Raw genomic sequence first — 13,373 nt, forward strand, 5'->3', positions numbered from 1 at the left:
CCCAGGGTGCTGAGTCTGTGGCAACGCCGACCTCTGAGTGAGACCTGCTTCCTGAGGGGGCTGCTCTCCTTTCCCCTTCTGAGTGAGAAGCCCCCCAGGATCAGGTTCAGAAATGGAAGTTGTGGCTCCTGGGAGAGAGCAGCAGAGCAGAGTCCAAAGGCAACGGTTTATGGCGGCTCATAAAAACTCCGGGTGGAGCCAGCGCGTCTGAAGAGGGAGGCAAGAAGAGCGCGGTGCCCCTCTGAGTGCGCGACCTCTAGGGGAGCCAGTGTCCCATATGTCCTGGAAGGGCCCTAAGTCTGAACACCTGATCCTGAATCCCTGGGTCCAGGGCTCCCCCACCCCAGGGCCGCTCCCCCAGGGAAGGAGGGAGGACGGCAGTGCCGGCTCCTCTGGGTGGAAGGGAGGAAGTGTCCAGGTGCCCCTATCTTTCCTGACAGATGCTGTCCACCTGCATCCCATCCTGCCTGGGCCCTGGGCAGAAACGCATCCCATCCCTGGGCAACTGCTCGGGAGCCAAGGGTGGGGCACCTTGGCTCTGGGCGTCAGGCGGTCGCTGGGCTCCTGGCTCCCAGGGACCTGGCGGGCACCTGCCTCCCCACCCCCTCACCCATCCTCTCTCTCTCTCTCTGTCTTCCCTTATATGGTGAAGGCAGTTCCTGGGGTGTGGGGGGGGAAGGGACAAAGGTCGCTCTCCTCCAGCCAGCCTGCCACAGCTCCCTGAGATCTCCCAGGTGGCAGCTGCGTCCTCCAGACAGGTAAGGCCACCCTGTGGGGACACACGGGACCACAGCTGGTGGGAGAGGACAGAACGGGGTCCCCTGCTCCTGGCGGGTAGCCTGGGGCCTCCTGCAGCTCCTTGGCGCGGGTGTGAGGGAGAGGCTTCGTTCTCTGCAGAGTCTGGAAAGGGCAGGGAGCCCAGTGTGGCTTCCTGGGCCTCCAAGGGAAGGATTGTGCAGCTTCACCCCAGACAACTGCTCTTTTCGACCCCCACTTGCCTCCAGTCCCCACCCCACCTCAGGTGTCACCCATCCCCGCCCGACTGCCCTGGACTGAGGAGTATCTGGGGACTTCTAGATGTAAAACGCTCCAGTCCTGGGCAAACCGGGACTAGCTGGTCACCCTGACCTCACTCTCCCCCTAACCCCCGCGTCCACTGTCTCTTTGCTCATTTCTTCCTCATCTGAAATGGTTTCTTTCTCTGTGTCCCCATTCCCTTGACACACCTGGGACCTCAGGGCTCTCGTCTCCTGGATACTAGGGTGTGAACAACAGCCCTCAGGGATTGAATGGGCAAAGGCAGAGAGGCGGCAGGGGACTGGGGGCAACAGGACCCTGGGCCCTGGTCCAGGCTCGGCCACCCTCGCATGTACCTCTGCCCCATCTCTCCTCCACCAGGACCCGTCCCCTCAGCCTCACCAGGCACTGTGGCTCCATTCAGCTAAAATGGGGTGGGGGGAGGTGGGAGCCAAGTCCAGGTCAGGATCTTGGGATGTACTGACCACCCGCTTCCCAGGAAGCCTGTTCAGGCTCAGGGCGAGGCAGAGTGAGCAGGCTGGGGGCTGGGATATGTCCACTTCCTCTGCTCTCACGGGCCTAACAAAGCAGGAGGGTGTCCTTTGTTTGGGAACTGCCACATCCCTGTCCCGCTGAGAACTGCATGACTAAGAATGAAGAGCAGTGACAGCACTCTGGGGCTCTCTGGAGCCCCAACTCTGAGGACAACAAGGCAGCAGTTACTAAAGGAAAGATGGGACCTGGGGGCAGCAGGAGCCCTAACTCCCTCCACGGTCCCAAGATGGGCCATCCCTTCTATTCTGCGGTTCAGTCTTTCAGCTTCAAGAGTATTTATTGAGCACCTACTATGTGCTAGGATCTGGGGGCTACAGACAAATGTGTCTAGGTCCTTGACCTTGGGGACCTCAGACTTATAAACGGATCCTCTCATCATCATGTGGTCAGGGGTCCAAGAGAGGCATCCGGCCAAGATGCCTTGGAGTCCCTGAGGAGGGGTCTAGTCTAGCTTGAGGATTCCGGGAAGGTATCTTGGAAGAAATGAGACCTAAATTGAGTCAAGAAGAGCATGTGAGTGTTGGCCAAGTGAAGACAGGTGGCGAGGGCACTGGAAAAGAAAGCTAAAGGAGAAAGGAGGGACATGAGGGGAGGGTGAGAAGCAGCATGGGTGGGTGGGGGGTGGCCAGGGCCAGTGAACAGTGTGGTGTTACTAGAAGCAGAGAGAGGTGGGGGGGTGTTGGGCGCAGACTGGAGAGGCGTTCAGGTGGACAGAAGGGCCAGAGAGGGAGGGGTCCAGGCTGCTGCACCAATGGATGGCTTTGGGGTCTGGGAGTGTTGGTGCCCTTCCTCGAGGTGGGGACAGAGGAGAGAGGGGACCAGGAGTGAGGGGGGAGCCAGTGAATTCAAGCTTAGAGAGAAGACATCACATATCCAAACGCAGGGCTGTGCTGTCGGCATTGGGGCAGCATGGGACCCATATTCCTCCCAGCAGTTCAGGAGAGACTGGAGGCTGGGGAGGACCAGGGGGGCGGGCCAGAGGCATCTGCCCTGACCAGCGTTGACAGGGCAGGAGCAGTTGGCAGGTGCCCTTGAAGCATGAGTCCCCCTCTCGGGGCTGCCCTCCCCAGAATGCCCTTCCTCACCCCTCCCTACCCCTTCCCTGTTCAAGCTGCTGGAGGTCCCCAGTCCTGATTTTTATCTAGGGAGGGAGAGCCCCAGCTTTTTCAAGCCCCTGCTTGCCAGAGTCTCCACTGCTTTGATGGACAAGAAGAGCCTCATCTTGTCTACCCTCTATTCCTCTTGCTGTTTCCTCCTAGACTCAGAGCATGTCTCTGTAGGACTTTAAATATTTATTTAGTTAGTTAGTTAGTTGCACTGGGTCTTGGTTGCAGCAGGCGGGCTCCTTAGTTGTGGCTCCCGGGCTCCTTAGTTGTGGCACGCGAACTCTTACTTGCGGCATGCATGTGGAATCTAGCTCCCTGACTAGGGATCTAACCCAGGTCCCCAGCATTGGGAGCACGGAGTCTTATCCATTGCACCACCAGGGAAGTCTCCCTGGTGGGACTTTAGAGATCACCTAGTTGTCGACCGCCCACCTCATAGATGAAGAAACACAGCCATGTCTGTACAGCTAGTGAGGGTCAGTCTGTTTTGGTGAAAATAGGGATGTTGACGAAGGTGGTGATTGAAATAAAACAGAAAACATTTTCCTCCTTTGTACCCAAATTGGTTCAACTGAACCAGGAGTCCTGGGAGCCCTGGGGTCTCTGTGGGTTGAGAAATACCTCATGGAAGAGGCTCTGGCCGACAGGAACATCAGACAGGACCCAGGCACAAGGGGCTCCTACATATGCAGTGCTGGCTATTGGCAGGTGGCCCTGATCTGCTGGAGGGGGCGCTAATCAAAGGCTGGGCAGGGAGACCTTGCCCCCAGATTCCACAATGCCAGGGAGAGGGGGTCACCCTTCAGGACTCGGAAGAGGGAGTCTACCAGCAGTAAAAGACCAGGTCATTGTTCCAAGGGGTGACTCAGACTCCAGGTGCAAGGAGAGATTAGATAGATTCCAGCTGTCAGTGCACGGAGGTGGGGGCCACATGACCTTTCATTTATATTCACTGATTCAAGAAGCATTCATGGAGGGCAACTCCATGCAGGACTGGGTGGTAGGTTCTGTGGGGAATGGGGTGGCCTCCAGCCTGGGAGGGAGGGGCAGGAAACCAGGGACAAAAATAACCGGGGACAAGTGACTCTCCTCCTTAGCTCATCAGAATCACTGGGGAGTTTTAAAAGCACCTATGCCCCGCCTCCCAAAAGGCAGAAAATAAAGTACCCAAGACTGGGCCCCACCCAGGCCTAATTAAATTAGAATCCCTGGGGATATGGATACATCCTAAGCATGGGAGCATCAGTGTTGTTTAAAATCTCCCTAGGGAGAACGGAGCGAGAAGCGTGCTTCTCAGGGACGAGACTGGCTTACCAGCGCACGGATTCTTCTGAACTAACTAAGATTCGCAATGCAGGGGGCGAACGTCCCGGTGTTTTTTGTTGTTGTTGTTTAGGTTCTAATTCGTCCCCTCTCCGGTCCTGATTACTGTACTCAGTAGATTTAGATGGCATGGACTTGAAATAAAGCACCTTTGTGTTTAAAAAAAAAAAAGCTCCCTAGGTGATTCTGATGAGCAGCTGGAGTGGAGAACACAGCTACAGGTCAAAGGAATAGAGCCACAACAGATACCATCAAAGAAGATTGGGGAGAGATTTCTTGCTGCTCAGTGGGTGGTGGGTGGTTCCCATTGGAAGGATTCACTCATTCATTCATCCATCCATCCACTCAATCACTTTAACCCACACACCCAACCAACCACCCGACTACCCGCCCATTCATCCATCTGCCCACGCACCCACTCGGCAAAGTGTCAGCGGTGCTACATGCTGGTGATACAGTACCGAACAAACAGACACGGTCCCACCCCATTTTGTGTGGGCTACCCGAACAGTAACTGCGGGGTGTCTGGAGCTAGCAAGAAACAGGAAACTGCTGCATACACTTTTCTTTTCTTGTGGTAAAATACACAGAACATAAGATTTACCATTTTAACCACTTTAAAACATACAATTCAGTGACAGTCACGATGCTGCACAACCACTACCACTCTCTAGTTCCGGAATGTTCTCATCATCCCAGATGGAAAGTCCACGCCCACTAGGAGTCGCTCCCCCTTCCTCCCTTCCTCCCAGCCCCTGACAACCACTAATCGCTCGCTGTCTCTATGGACTTCCTGTTCTGGACATTTCATATAAATTCAATCATACGAACCGAACCGGGCCTTTGTGTATGACTTTTTTCACTGGGCCTAAAGTATTCAAGGTTCATCCACGTCGTAGTGTGTATCCTTTTTTTTCAGCTGAATACCATTCCATTGTGTGGCTAGACCACCTTTTGTTGATCTGTTCATATGGACATTTGGATTGTTTCCACCTTTTGGCTATTGTGAATAGAGCAGCTATGAATTTCATGTACAGGTTTTTGTCTGAACACCTGTTTTGTTCCGTTCTTTTGGGTGCGTACTGTTTGGGGATAGATCGAGAAAGAAGGCCTTGATTGCCAGGCTAAGGAGTAGGGCGAGACTTTTTGCAGCAGGTGATGCGGGCAGGTATTTAAACAAGAATGACAAGATCAGAGCTGGGTGAGAAGGCTGGAGGATGGGCCCCTGGCCAGTCAGGGCCCAGAGTGGGGAACCTCCCCCAGGTCCCTGAGCCCTGGCCTCGGGGCACTGTCAGGCTGGGCTGGAAGAGCGGCACTGAAACCGACGCAAGCCCAGGCCTTCTTTTTTTTTTTTTTTTTTAATATTTATTTATTTATTTTTGGCTGCGTTGGATCTTCGTTGCGGTGCGTGGGCTTCTCCTTGTGGTGGCTTCTCTTGTTGCAGAGCATGGGCTCTAAGCACATGGGCTTCAGTAGTTGTGGCTCATGGGCTTAGTTGCTCCGCAGTATGTGGGATCTTCCCAGACCAGAGCTTGAACCCGTGTGCCCAGCATTGGCAGGCGGATTCTTAACCGCTGCGCCACCAGGGAAGCCCCCATGTGCTCTTCTTACTCTGACACCACTTCTCCCCAGGCTCATCCGCCATGACCAAGCTGAGCACCCAGGTCAAAGGCTCCCTCAACGTCACCACGCCCGGGGTACAGATATGGAGGATAGAGGTGAGGACCTGCCTGGGCACAAAGGGCACAAAAGACTGGGATGGACCAAGGGAAGGGAGAGCCCTGGGATTACTGACTGTCCTCCACCCTGCCCTGCTGGCATGCGAGCCCCTGGTGCCTGTCCCCAAGTGCCATCCCCACCCCCTCCTCAGGCATCGGGCACATCCTCTTGCTCCTTTTCCTCCCCACCCTCCTCACATCCATTCACCTTGTCAGTTTCCTCATGCCCTCTTCCTCCTGGCCTTCCTTTCCTAACTCTCCATTTGGTTAAGGGAGGCAGGGAAGCTGGGGGTCCTCGGTGGTTGACCCTCTGACCTCCCTTCTCTCCCTAGGCCATGCAGATGGTGCCTGTTCCTTCCAGCACCTTCGGCAGCTTCTTCGAGGGTGACTGCTACATAGTCCTGGCTGTGAGTGGGGGATGGGCAGGGGAGGGGGCTGAGCAGAGAGCAAAGCTCACAGTAGCAACACAGAGGAAATTTGAGGCTGGGGGCAATGGGAACTGCCGCCTAACTTCACCCCAGGACAGCATTCACTGGGTGTTCCCAGCCTAGAGGTAGCTCTGCAGGGTCAGAGATGTAAGAGGCTCTCCCTGCCCTTGGGCTGTGAGCTCCCAGCTGGGGTGACCATCTGTGGATTTACAGTCTTGGGGGATCTTTTGAACTGGTGGGATGTCACCCTACCTTGAGCCCATGTTCCCAAAATCCGTAGTCAACTTCATTTCCCCTTCTCGGTTTCTTCCACATCCTGTACTGTTAACGCATTTGTACTTTTCTTTATATTGATTCACTTTTAAAATTTAAATCCATTTATTTAAAAACTTAATATCATTATCATGAATGGAACACAGTGTCCCATGTCACAAACAGAAAGTAGCTATAAAATATTTCCATAATCAGGGACTTCCCTGTCGGTCCAGTGGTTAAGACTCCGCGCTTTCACTGCAGGGGGCCTGGGTTCGATCCCTGATCTGGGAACTAAGATCCTGCATGCCCGGTGGTGTGGCCAAAAAAAAAAATTCCATAATCATTTCATTGTATACCACGCAATCACCTCTCAGACCTCTGATGGTCTGTGCACATCACTTTGGGAAATGCTGTAGTCCAACCAAGTTATTTCCAAGGTGAGATGAGGAAGGCCCGGGTCGGGGAAGCCACTTGCCCCATGTCTCAGAGAGCCTGACAGAACTGGGGCCACGATGCAGGGCTGCTGACCACCAGTCCCATGAATTTCCCCCATGCCAAGCTCCGCTGTGGCCCAGGCCCCAAGAGCTTGTGAAGCAGGGAGGCAGGGAGAGGGCTGTGGGAGCCCAGGGCCTCAGGTACACTGGACATGCCCTCTCCCTAGATCCACAAGACAGGCAGCAACCTATCCTATGACATTCATTACTGGATCGGCCGGGACTCGTCCCAGGATGAGCAAGGGGCAGCTGCCATCTACACCACACAGATGGATGACTTTCTGAAGGGCCGGGCTGTCCAGCACCGCGAGGTCCAGGGCAACGAGAGCGAGACCTTCCGAGGCTACTTCAAGCAGGGCATTGTGTACGGAGGGGCGCGATACAGGCTTGAGAATGGAATCAGGGCTGGGGAGGGACACCAAGGCTGGGGGGCAGACCTGGGGCTGGAAAGGGAGACTGAGGCTGTGGGGAGAGCCCATGAAAGAAATTTTTGTTCACCTTCCTAATCTTCCACCCCCATTTCTGCTGCTTCCCTGTCCTTGGTCTTCATCTCTCTGAGTGTGTCGTTGGCTGCCCCAGAGGCCATTCTGAAATTCTGTAACTCTGCATACCATGAATTTTTGTAAATCAACCCCTATTTGAATGTCCTGGAGAGCTCAGCACCAAAGGAGGCCCTCCAGGGCATCATATCAAGTCTCCCCACTGGCCAATGAGCATATGACTGCTCCTTCTTTCTCTAAAGAAACCTTTCACACTAAAATCCAGATTTCCAGCTTTTCTTGAAAAATCTGAAGTTCTGACCTCCCGGCTTTTCCCATGGAAACACACGGTCAGGAGCCAAGTTGCTACTGACCTGTAGGATAGGCCAGGATTTCTCCAGTTAGCCAGTCCCCACCCTTCCCTTTTGTCTTGCTCTCCTTCTTTCTATACTCACAGCAGCAGTCCACTCCTTTGAGCACTTGAAGTGGTACCTCTCCTGGCTTAAGTCTGCTTGGGCTGCCATAGCAAGATACAAAAAATACAAAAACCAAAAACTAGACTGGGTGGCTTAAACAAAAGAAATTAGTTTTCTCACAGTTCTAGAAGTTGGAAAGTCCAAGATGAAGGTGTCAGCTGATTTGATTGCTGGTGAGGGCTCTCTCCCTGGTTTGCAGATGGCCACCCTCTCACTGTGTCCTCACATGATGGAGTGTGAGCAAGCTCTCTAGTGTCACTTCTTATAAGGGCACTAATCCGATCATGAAGTTCCCACCCTTATGACCTCACCTAGACCTCATCAAATCTATTACATCCCAAAGGCTCTGTCTCCAAATACCGTCACATCGAGGGCTAGGGCTTCAACATATGAGTTGGGAGGGGACACAATTCAGTCCATAACATCTCCCCTCTTTCCTTCACTTCAGTCCCCTGTCCTTAGAGTCCTATCTGGTCCTTCCACATTACCACATTACCATGCACCCATCTTCGCAGGGCTCTCAACAGGGCAAAGACTAGGGTGAGGTGAGCGAGGCATCTAGGGTACAAACTCCAAAGAGGCACTCACTGCCAGGGTCATGCAAATTGAGGCAATAGACCGACCTTGCATGACACTGAGAGTGAGTGCCTCCTTGGAGTTTGTGCCCGAGGTGCCTCATGCACCTCCCTAGCCCCAGCCCCAGCCCTCAAATGGCCCCTGTGGCAACCAGGTACCCAAGATCTGGGAGGACGAGGACCTATCACACCTCCCAGCCCACTCCCTTGGGTCAGTGCACCTCTCTTCACAGGATCCGGAAAGGGGGTGTGGCTTCTGGCATGAAACAAGTGGAGACCAACTCCTATGACATCCAGCGGCTGCTACATGTCAAGGGCAAGAGGAATGTGGTGGCCAGAGAGGTGGGCATCAACCAGGTCCCTGGGCGTGGCCTCCTCTCCCCGCTCCCAGCCTGGGTGGAAAGCAGAGGCTGAGGAGGGGTGAGGGGCAGAGAAGGGGTGGGGAAGAGATGATGGGTGATGGGCGTGATGGATGGGGTCTGAGTGGGATCTGCACCTGCCCCATGGCTCTCCAGGTGGAGATGTCCTGGAAGAGTTTCAACCGTGGGGATGTTTTCCTCCTGGACCTCGGGAAGCTTATCATCCAGTGGAACGGGCCAGAGAGTAACCGCATGGAGAGACTCAGGGTAACCCTGCTGGTGCACCACCCCTCCCCACAAATCCCACCCTGCCCCGACCTGCTCCTGCACCCAGCACCCAGCCTCCCTCCCAGTCAAACTTGCCAGACCGCTGCCACACCCCAAGCAGCCCCCATTTCCCCAGGCGTCTCTGCCCTGACTGTCCAGGTTGCTGTGTTTGAAGGTGGATCTGAGTCTTCACGTGTATGGGGAGAGCTATGCATGTTGGAGTTCGCGTGTTTGTCCCCTGGCTGACCCACTCAGGCCTAATGAGTCCCTGCTGTGTGGCAGACCCTGTGCCAAGCATTGGGCATCTGGTGGTGAATGAAATGGGCAGCACCCTGCCCTGGCTCTGGCCTCCAGCTGGCTGTCCAGTGGGGAAGACAGACATGGAGGGCAATATTGGAGAAGTGAGGGGTGGGGAGTGTGGCGCTGGGGGTTCTGAGAGTTCTAAGAAGGCTTCTGGAGGGAGGCAGGAGAGAAGTGGCTGGCAGGGAACCTCCTAGCTCAGCCAGAGCACAAAATGAGGGCTTTGGGGGCTTGGAGCAGAGGGTGGGTGGGTCTCATAGGACATGCTATGTGGTCAGAAGTCTGTGTCAGAGGGTTGAGTTTTGTTCTGAGTGTCCGGGAGGCCGTTGAAGGTCACCCTGACTTTTTATTTTTTTGCGGTACGCGGGCCTCTCACTGTTGCGGCCTCTCCCGTTGCGGAGCACAGGTTCCGGACATGCAGGCTCAGCGGCCATGGCTCACGGGCCCAGCCGCTCCGCGGCATGTGGGATCTTCCCGGACCGGGGCACGAACCCGTGTCCCCTGCATCGGCAGGCAGACTCTCAACCACTGCGCCACCAGGGAAGCCGCACCCTGACTTTTGAGAAGCGAGAGCGGGTGGAGGGTTTGAGGGCACACAGGGAGCCCCTCTGGCTGTCTGGGTGAGGAGCATGGCTGGGAAGGTGGAATCACGGGACTTGCGTATCAGATTGGGGGTGACGAGAGAGGGGCGAGGCAGACGTCAAAGGATGTGCTTTCTGTGGGGATGGATGGAGTCCCACTTCCTGAGATGGGAAGATCAAGAAGCAACAGAGTTGGGGAGAAAATCAAGAGTTCTGTTTGGGACATCTTAAAATGGGGTTATCATGGGAGTTGGAGAAATAAGATGAAAACAGAGGGCTGGGCAGGAGACAGATATGGACCTGAGTGCAGAAGCCTTGGGACTGGGAGAGAGGGCCTGGGGGGGAGTGGAGAGAGAAGGGGACCTGGGTGGAAAGGCCAGTAACTGAGTAGTAGATGTTGGGCAGAGGAGGGTAAGCCAGCCCTGTGTGTGAGTGTGTGTTTGGACATCTGTGTGAGCACGTGAGAGGCTGCTGTGTGTGTGTGTGAGTGTGGATGTTTGGGCGTATGTGTGAGCGCACACATGAGCCTCTGTGTGTGTGTGTGTGTGTGTGTGTGTGTGTGTACATGGCTTTGGGGCAAAGAGACTGGGACTGTGATCTTCAGGGCTCGCCTCTCATGCAAAACTGTGAAGTAAAATCACAAATTTCAAACCATGTCAAAAACGAAGGCCCAGCAGGTCCCCTCCAGACCCTCTCCTGCCCAGGAGGAAACCTGCTGTTCCTGGGTTTTTGCCTGGTTTCCTCACATGCACCTAAAAAGCCTGGTCCCCCATCAAAAGGGAAGGGCCAGGCAGGTGCCTCCCCCTTGGGGCTGCTGTAGGGGGCTGGGCTCTCCAGGTGTGGTTTGGGGTGGCAGACACTGCCCTGTCCCCTGCCCCCCGCCAGCCTTCACGGGTCCCGGGGCCTCCCTGCAGGGCATGACCCTGGCCAAGGAGATCCGAGACCAGGAGCGGGGTGGACGCACCTACGTGGGCATAGTGGACGGGGAGGACGAGAAGGCCTCGCCGCAGTTGATGGAGATCATGAACCACGTGCTGGGCCAGCGGAAGGAGCTGAAGGCCGCCATGCCTGACGCGGTGGTGGAGCCGGCACTCAAGGCCGCCCTCAAGTTGTACCAGTGAGTGCCCGGCTGCCTCTGGGCTCCTCTTGACCCTGGGGGACTTCCTGGGGGAGGATTCCCCAGGCGAGGGCCCGGGACCCCCCTTGTCTATGCTGCACTTTTGTCCTGCAGTGTGTCTGACTCAGGGGGAAACGTGGTGGTCAGAGAAGTCGCCACATGGCCGCTCACACAGGACCTGCTCAGTCACGAGGTGAGAGGGTCTGGAGGCCACCCCCAGACCCAACTCCCATCACCCCCCTGCCTGCCGCCTGCCCACTCTCCCCCAAGTAGGAGCGGCGCCAGGGGCCTGGGGCGGCTGTGGAGGAGTGGGTGGCGTGTGAGGGAAGGTGACCTCGTGTGCCTGACGCTCCCCCAGCCCAGCACCGAGGGCGCCCTCAGGCTCTCACCCTGCGTCCTTCTCTCCCGCCTCCAGGACTGTTACATCTTGGACCAGGGGGGTCTGAAGGTCTACGTGTGGAAGGGGAAGAATGCCAATGCCCAGCAGAAGAGGGAAGCCATGAGCCAGGCACTGGTGGGCCTGGGCGTCAGGGAGGAGAACTTGGAGGAGAAGGCAGAGAAGCCGACTCCAGCAGGGAGAGGGCAGCGGGGTCAGGGCCAGGCACAGCCCCAGGCAGAGGCCAGGGAAGGCTCCGAGCCTGATTTAGCTCCAGGGGGTGTGGGTATCTGCTCTGCAGCCATCTTGGCGGGTCTCTGCACGCTGCATAGCCAACCACCCGGCAACCTGGGGGTCTCTGCAGAATGCGGGCTCCCACCTCCAGCTTGGCTGGGACAAGGGAGGGAGAAATGGAGGCTGGCCTTCCTACAGATGGGGGTTGGGTCAGCATGGGGCTAAGGCCAAGTCAGAGTTTGGGGTCCCTGTAGGAGTTAGAGTCAGTAATTCTAACTGGCTTGGGGTCAGTGTTGGAATGGGGGTGGGGTTCAAGGTTGGAGATGGAGGCTGGGATCAGGTTTGGGTCAGATTTGACCTTGGGGTTGGGGTCAGAAGTGGGTTTTGAGGTTAGTAGTGGATTCAGGGTTGAGGTCAGAGCTAGGTTGGAGGTGGTGTCGAGTTTGGAGTCTGGTCTGGCCTTGGGGTGGGGGTCAGAGCAGGGTTAGGTTTGGGGTCAGCTTGGGACTGTGGTAAGATTCTGGTTTGGGCTTGGGACCAGGGTAGATTAGTGGTTGGGTCTGGGTGGGGTTAGAGCCAGGCTTTGGCTTTCACTAGGGGGTGGGGACTGGGGGAGGGACACAGGCCCAGCCACCCCCTTCTCTTCCCAGAACTTTATCAAGGCGAAGCAGTACCCACCAAGCACGCAGGTGGTGGTGCAGAATGATGGGGCCGAGTCAGCCGTCTTTCAGCAGCTCTTTCAGAAGTGGACAGTGCCCAACCGGGCCTCAGGCCTGGGCAAAACCCATGCCGTGGGCTCCGTGGGTGAGGGTTGGCCCGAGGCAGGGTGGGACCAGAAGCCGGCAGCGGGGCCCAGAGAGCACAGACCTGTCTCCTGCCCTCCTTCCTGAACACGCCTCTTGCATGTGCACTTTCACCCTGGCTCTGGACTCCCCAGGTGGGGTGGGGACACAAAGGGACTTGGAGAAATTCAAGAGTTGTCACAAAAAGGGAGCTGAGAACAGCCTGACTTTCATTTGGAGTGGGGTTGGGTCTCCCTGGAACCCAGAAAACTTTAGTCTCCCGGACAATATTTGCTGAGGGCAAGCTCTATGCCAGGCACCTGGGGGAGGAGAAAAGGGTTGTCCTTCCTCTGGCTGCTCTGGGAGGCCCCAGTGAAGCATGAGCCTTCCTGGAGGGAGATATGGTTCTGTGTTATAACTCTGCCACTCTCTAGCTGCATGACCTTGGGTCAGCTACTGAATCTCTCTAACCTCAGTTTCCTCATCTGTAAAATGGGTCTAAGAATTGTAGCTTCCGCTCAGGGCTGTTGTGAGAACCTGGGGGAACTCAGCTGGTGACACAGGGTATCGTGATTCCCCCTCACTCCAGCTAGGGTGGAACAGGTGAAGTTTGATGCCACGTCCATGCACGTCCAGCCTCAGGTGGCTGCCCAGCAGAAGATGGTCGACGATGGGAGTGGGGAGGTGCAGGTATGGCGAGGGAGGAGGGTGGCCCGGGATGGGTGGGGAGGGGTTGGCCGAGCCTGTCCTGGACCTCACACTAGCCTGGTACCCGCCCCAGGTATGGCGCATTGAGGACCTAGAGCTGGTGCCTGTGGATTCCAAGTGGCTCGGCCACTTCTATGGGGGCGACTGCTACCTGCTGCTCTACACCTACCTCATTGGCGAGAAGAAGCACTACCTGCTCTACATCTGGCAGGTCAAGCCCCAC

General features: G+C 56.1%; 1 protein-coding gene across 1 annotated transcript in view; it reads left to right on the forward strand.

The window, feature by feature from the left end:
* Positions 1-13,373, forward strand: part of VIL1 (villin 1) — a 27,006-nt gene continuing 13,633 nt past the window's right edge. The window contains exons 1-12 of the mRNA XM_004262720.3: positions 1-758; positions 5,634-5,719; positions 6,052-6,126; positions 7,064-7,260; positions 8,660-8,768; positions 8,942-9,052; positions 10,848-11,050; positions 11,165-11,243; positions 11,466-11,564; positions 12,311-12,464; positions 13,032-13,132; positions 13,224-13,361. Of these exons, the coding sequence (XP_004262768.1) occupies positions 5,645-5,719; positions 6,052-6,126; positions 7,064-7,260; positions 8,660-8,768; positions 8,942-9,052; positions 10,848-11,050; positions 11,165-11,243; positions 11,466-11,564; positions 12,311-12,464; positions 13,032-13,132; positions 13,224-13,361 (1,341 nt within the window). The 5' untranslated portion in view covers positions 1-758; positions 5,634-5,644. The remainder of the gene's footprint in view (positions 759-5,633; positions 5,720-6,051; positions 6,127-7,063; positions 7,261-8,659; positions 8,769-8,941; positions 9,053-10,847; positions 11,051-11,164; positions 11,244-11,465; positions 11,565-12,310; positions 12,465-13,031; positions 13,133-13,223; positions 13,362-13,373) is intronic.

This window comes from Orcinus orca, chromosome 7, assembly GCF_937001465.1.
Source record: "Orcinus orca chromosome 7, mOrcOrc1.1, whole genome shotgun sequence".
NCBI lineage: Eukaryota > Metazoa > Chordata > Mammalia > Artiodactyla > Delphinidae > Orcinus > Orcinus orca.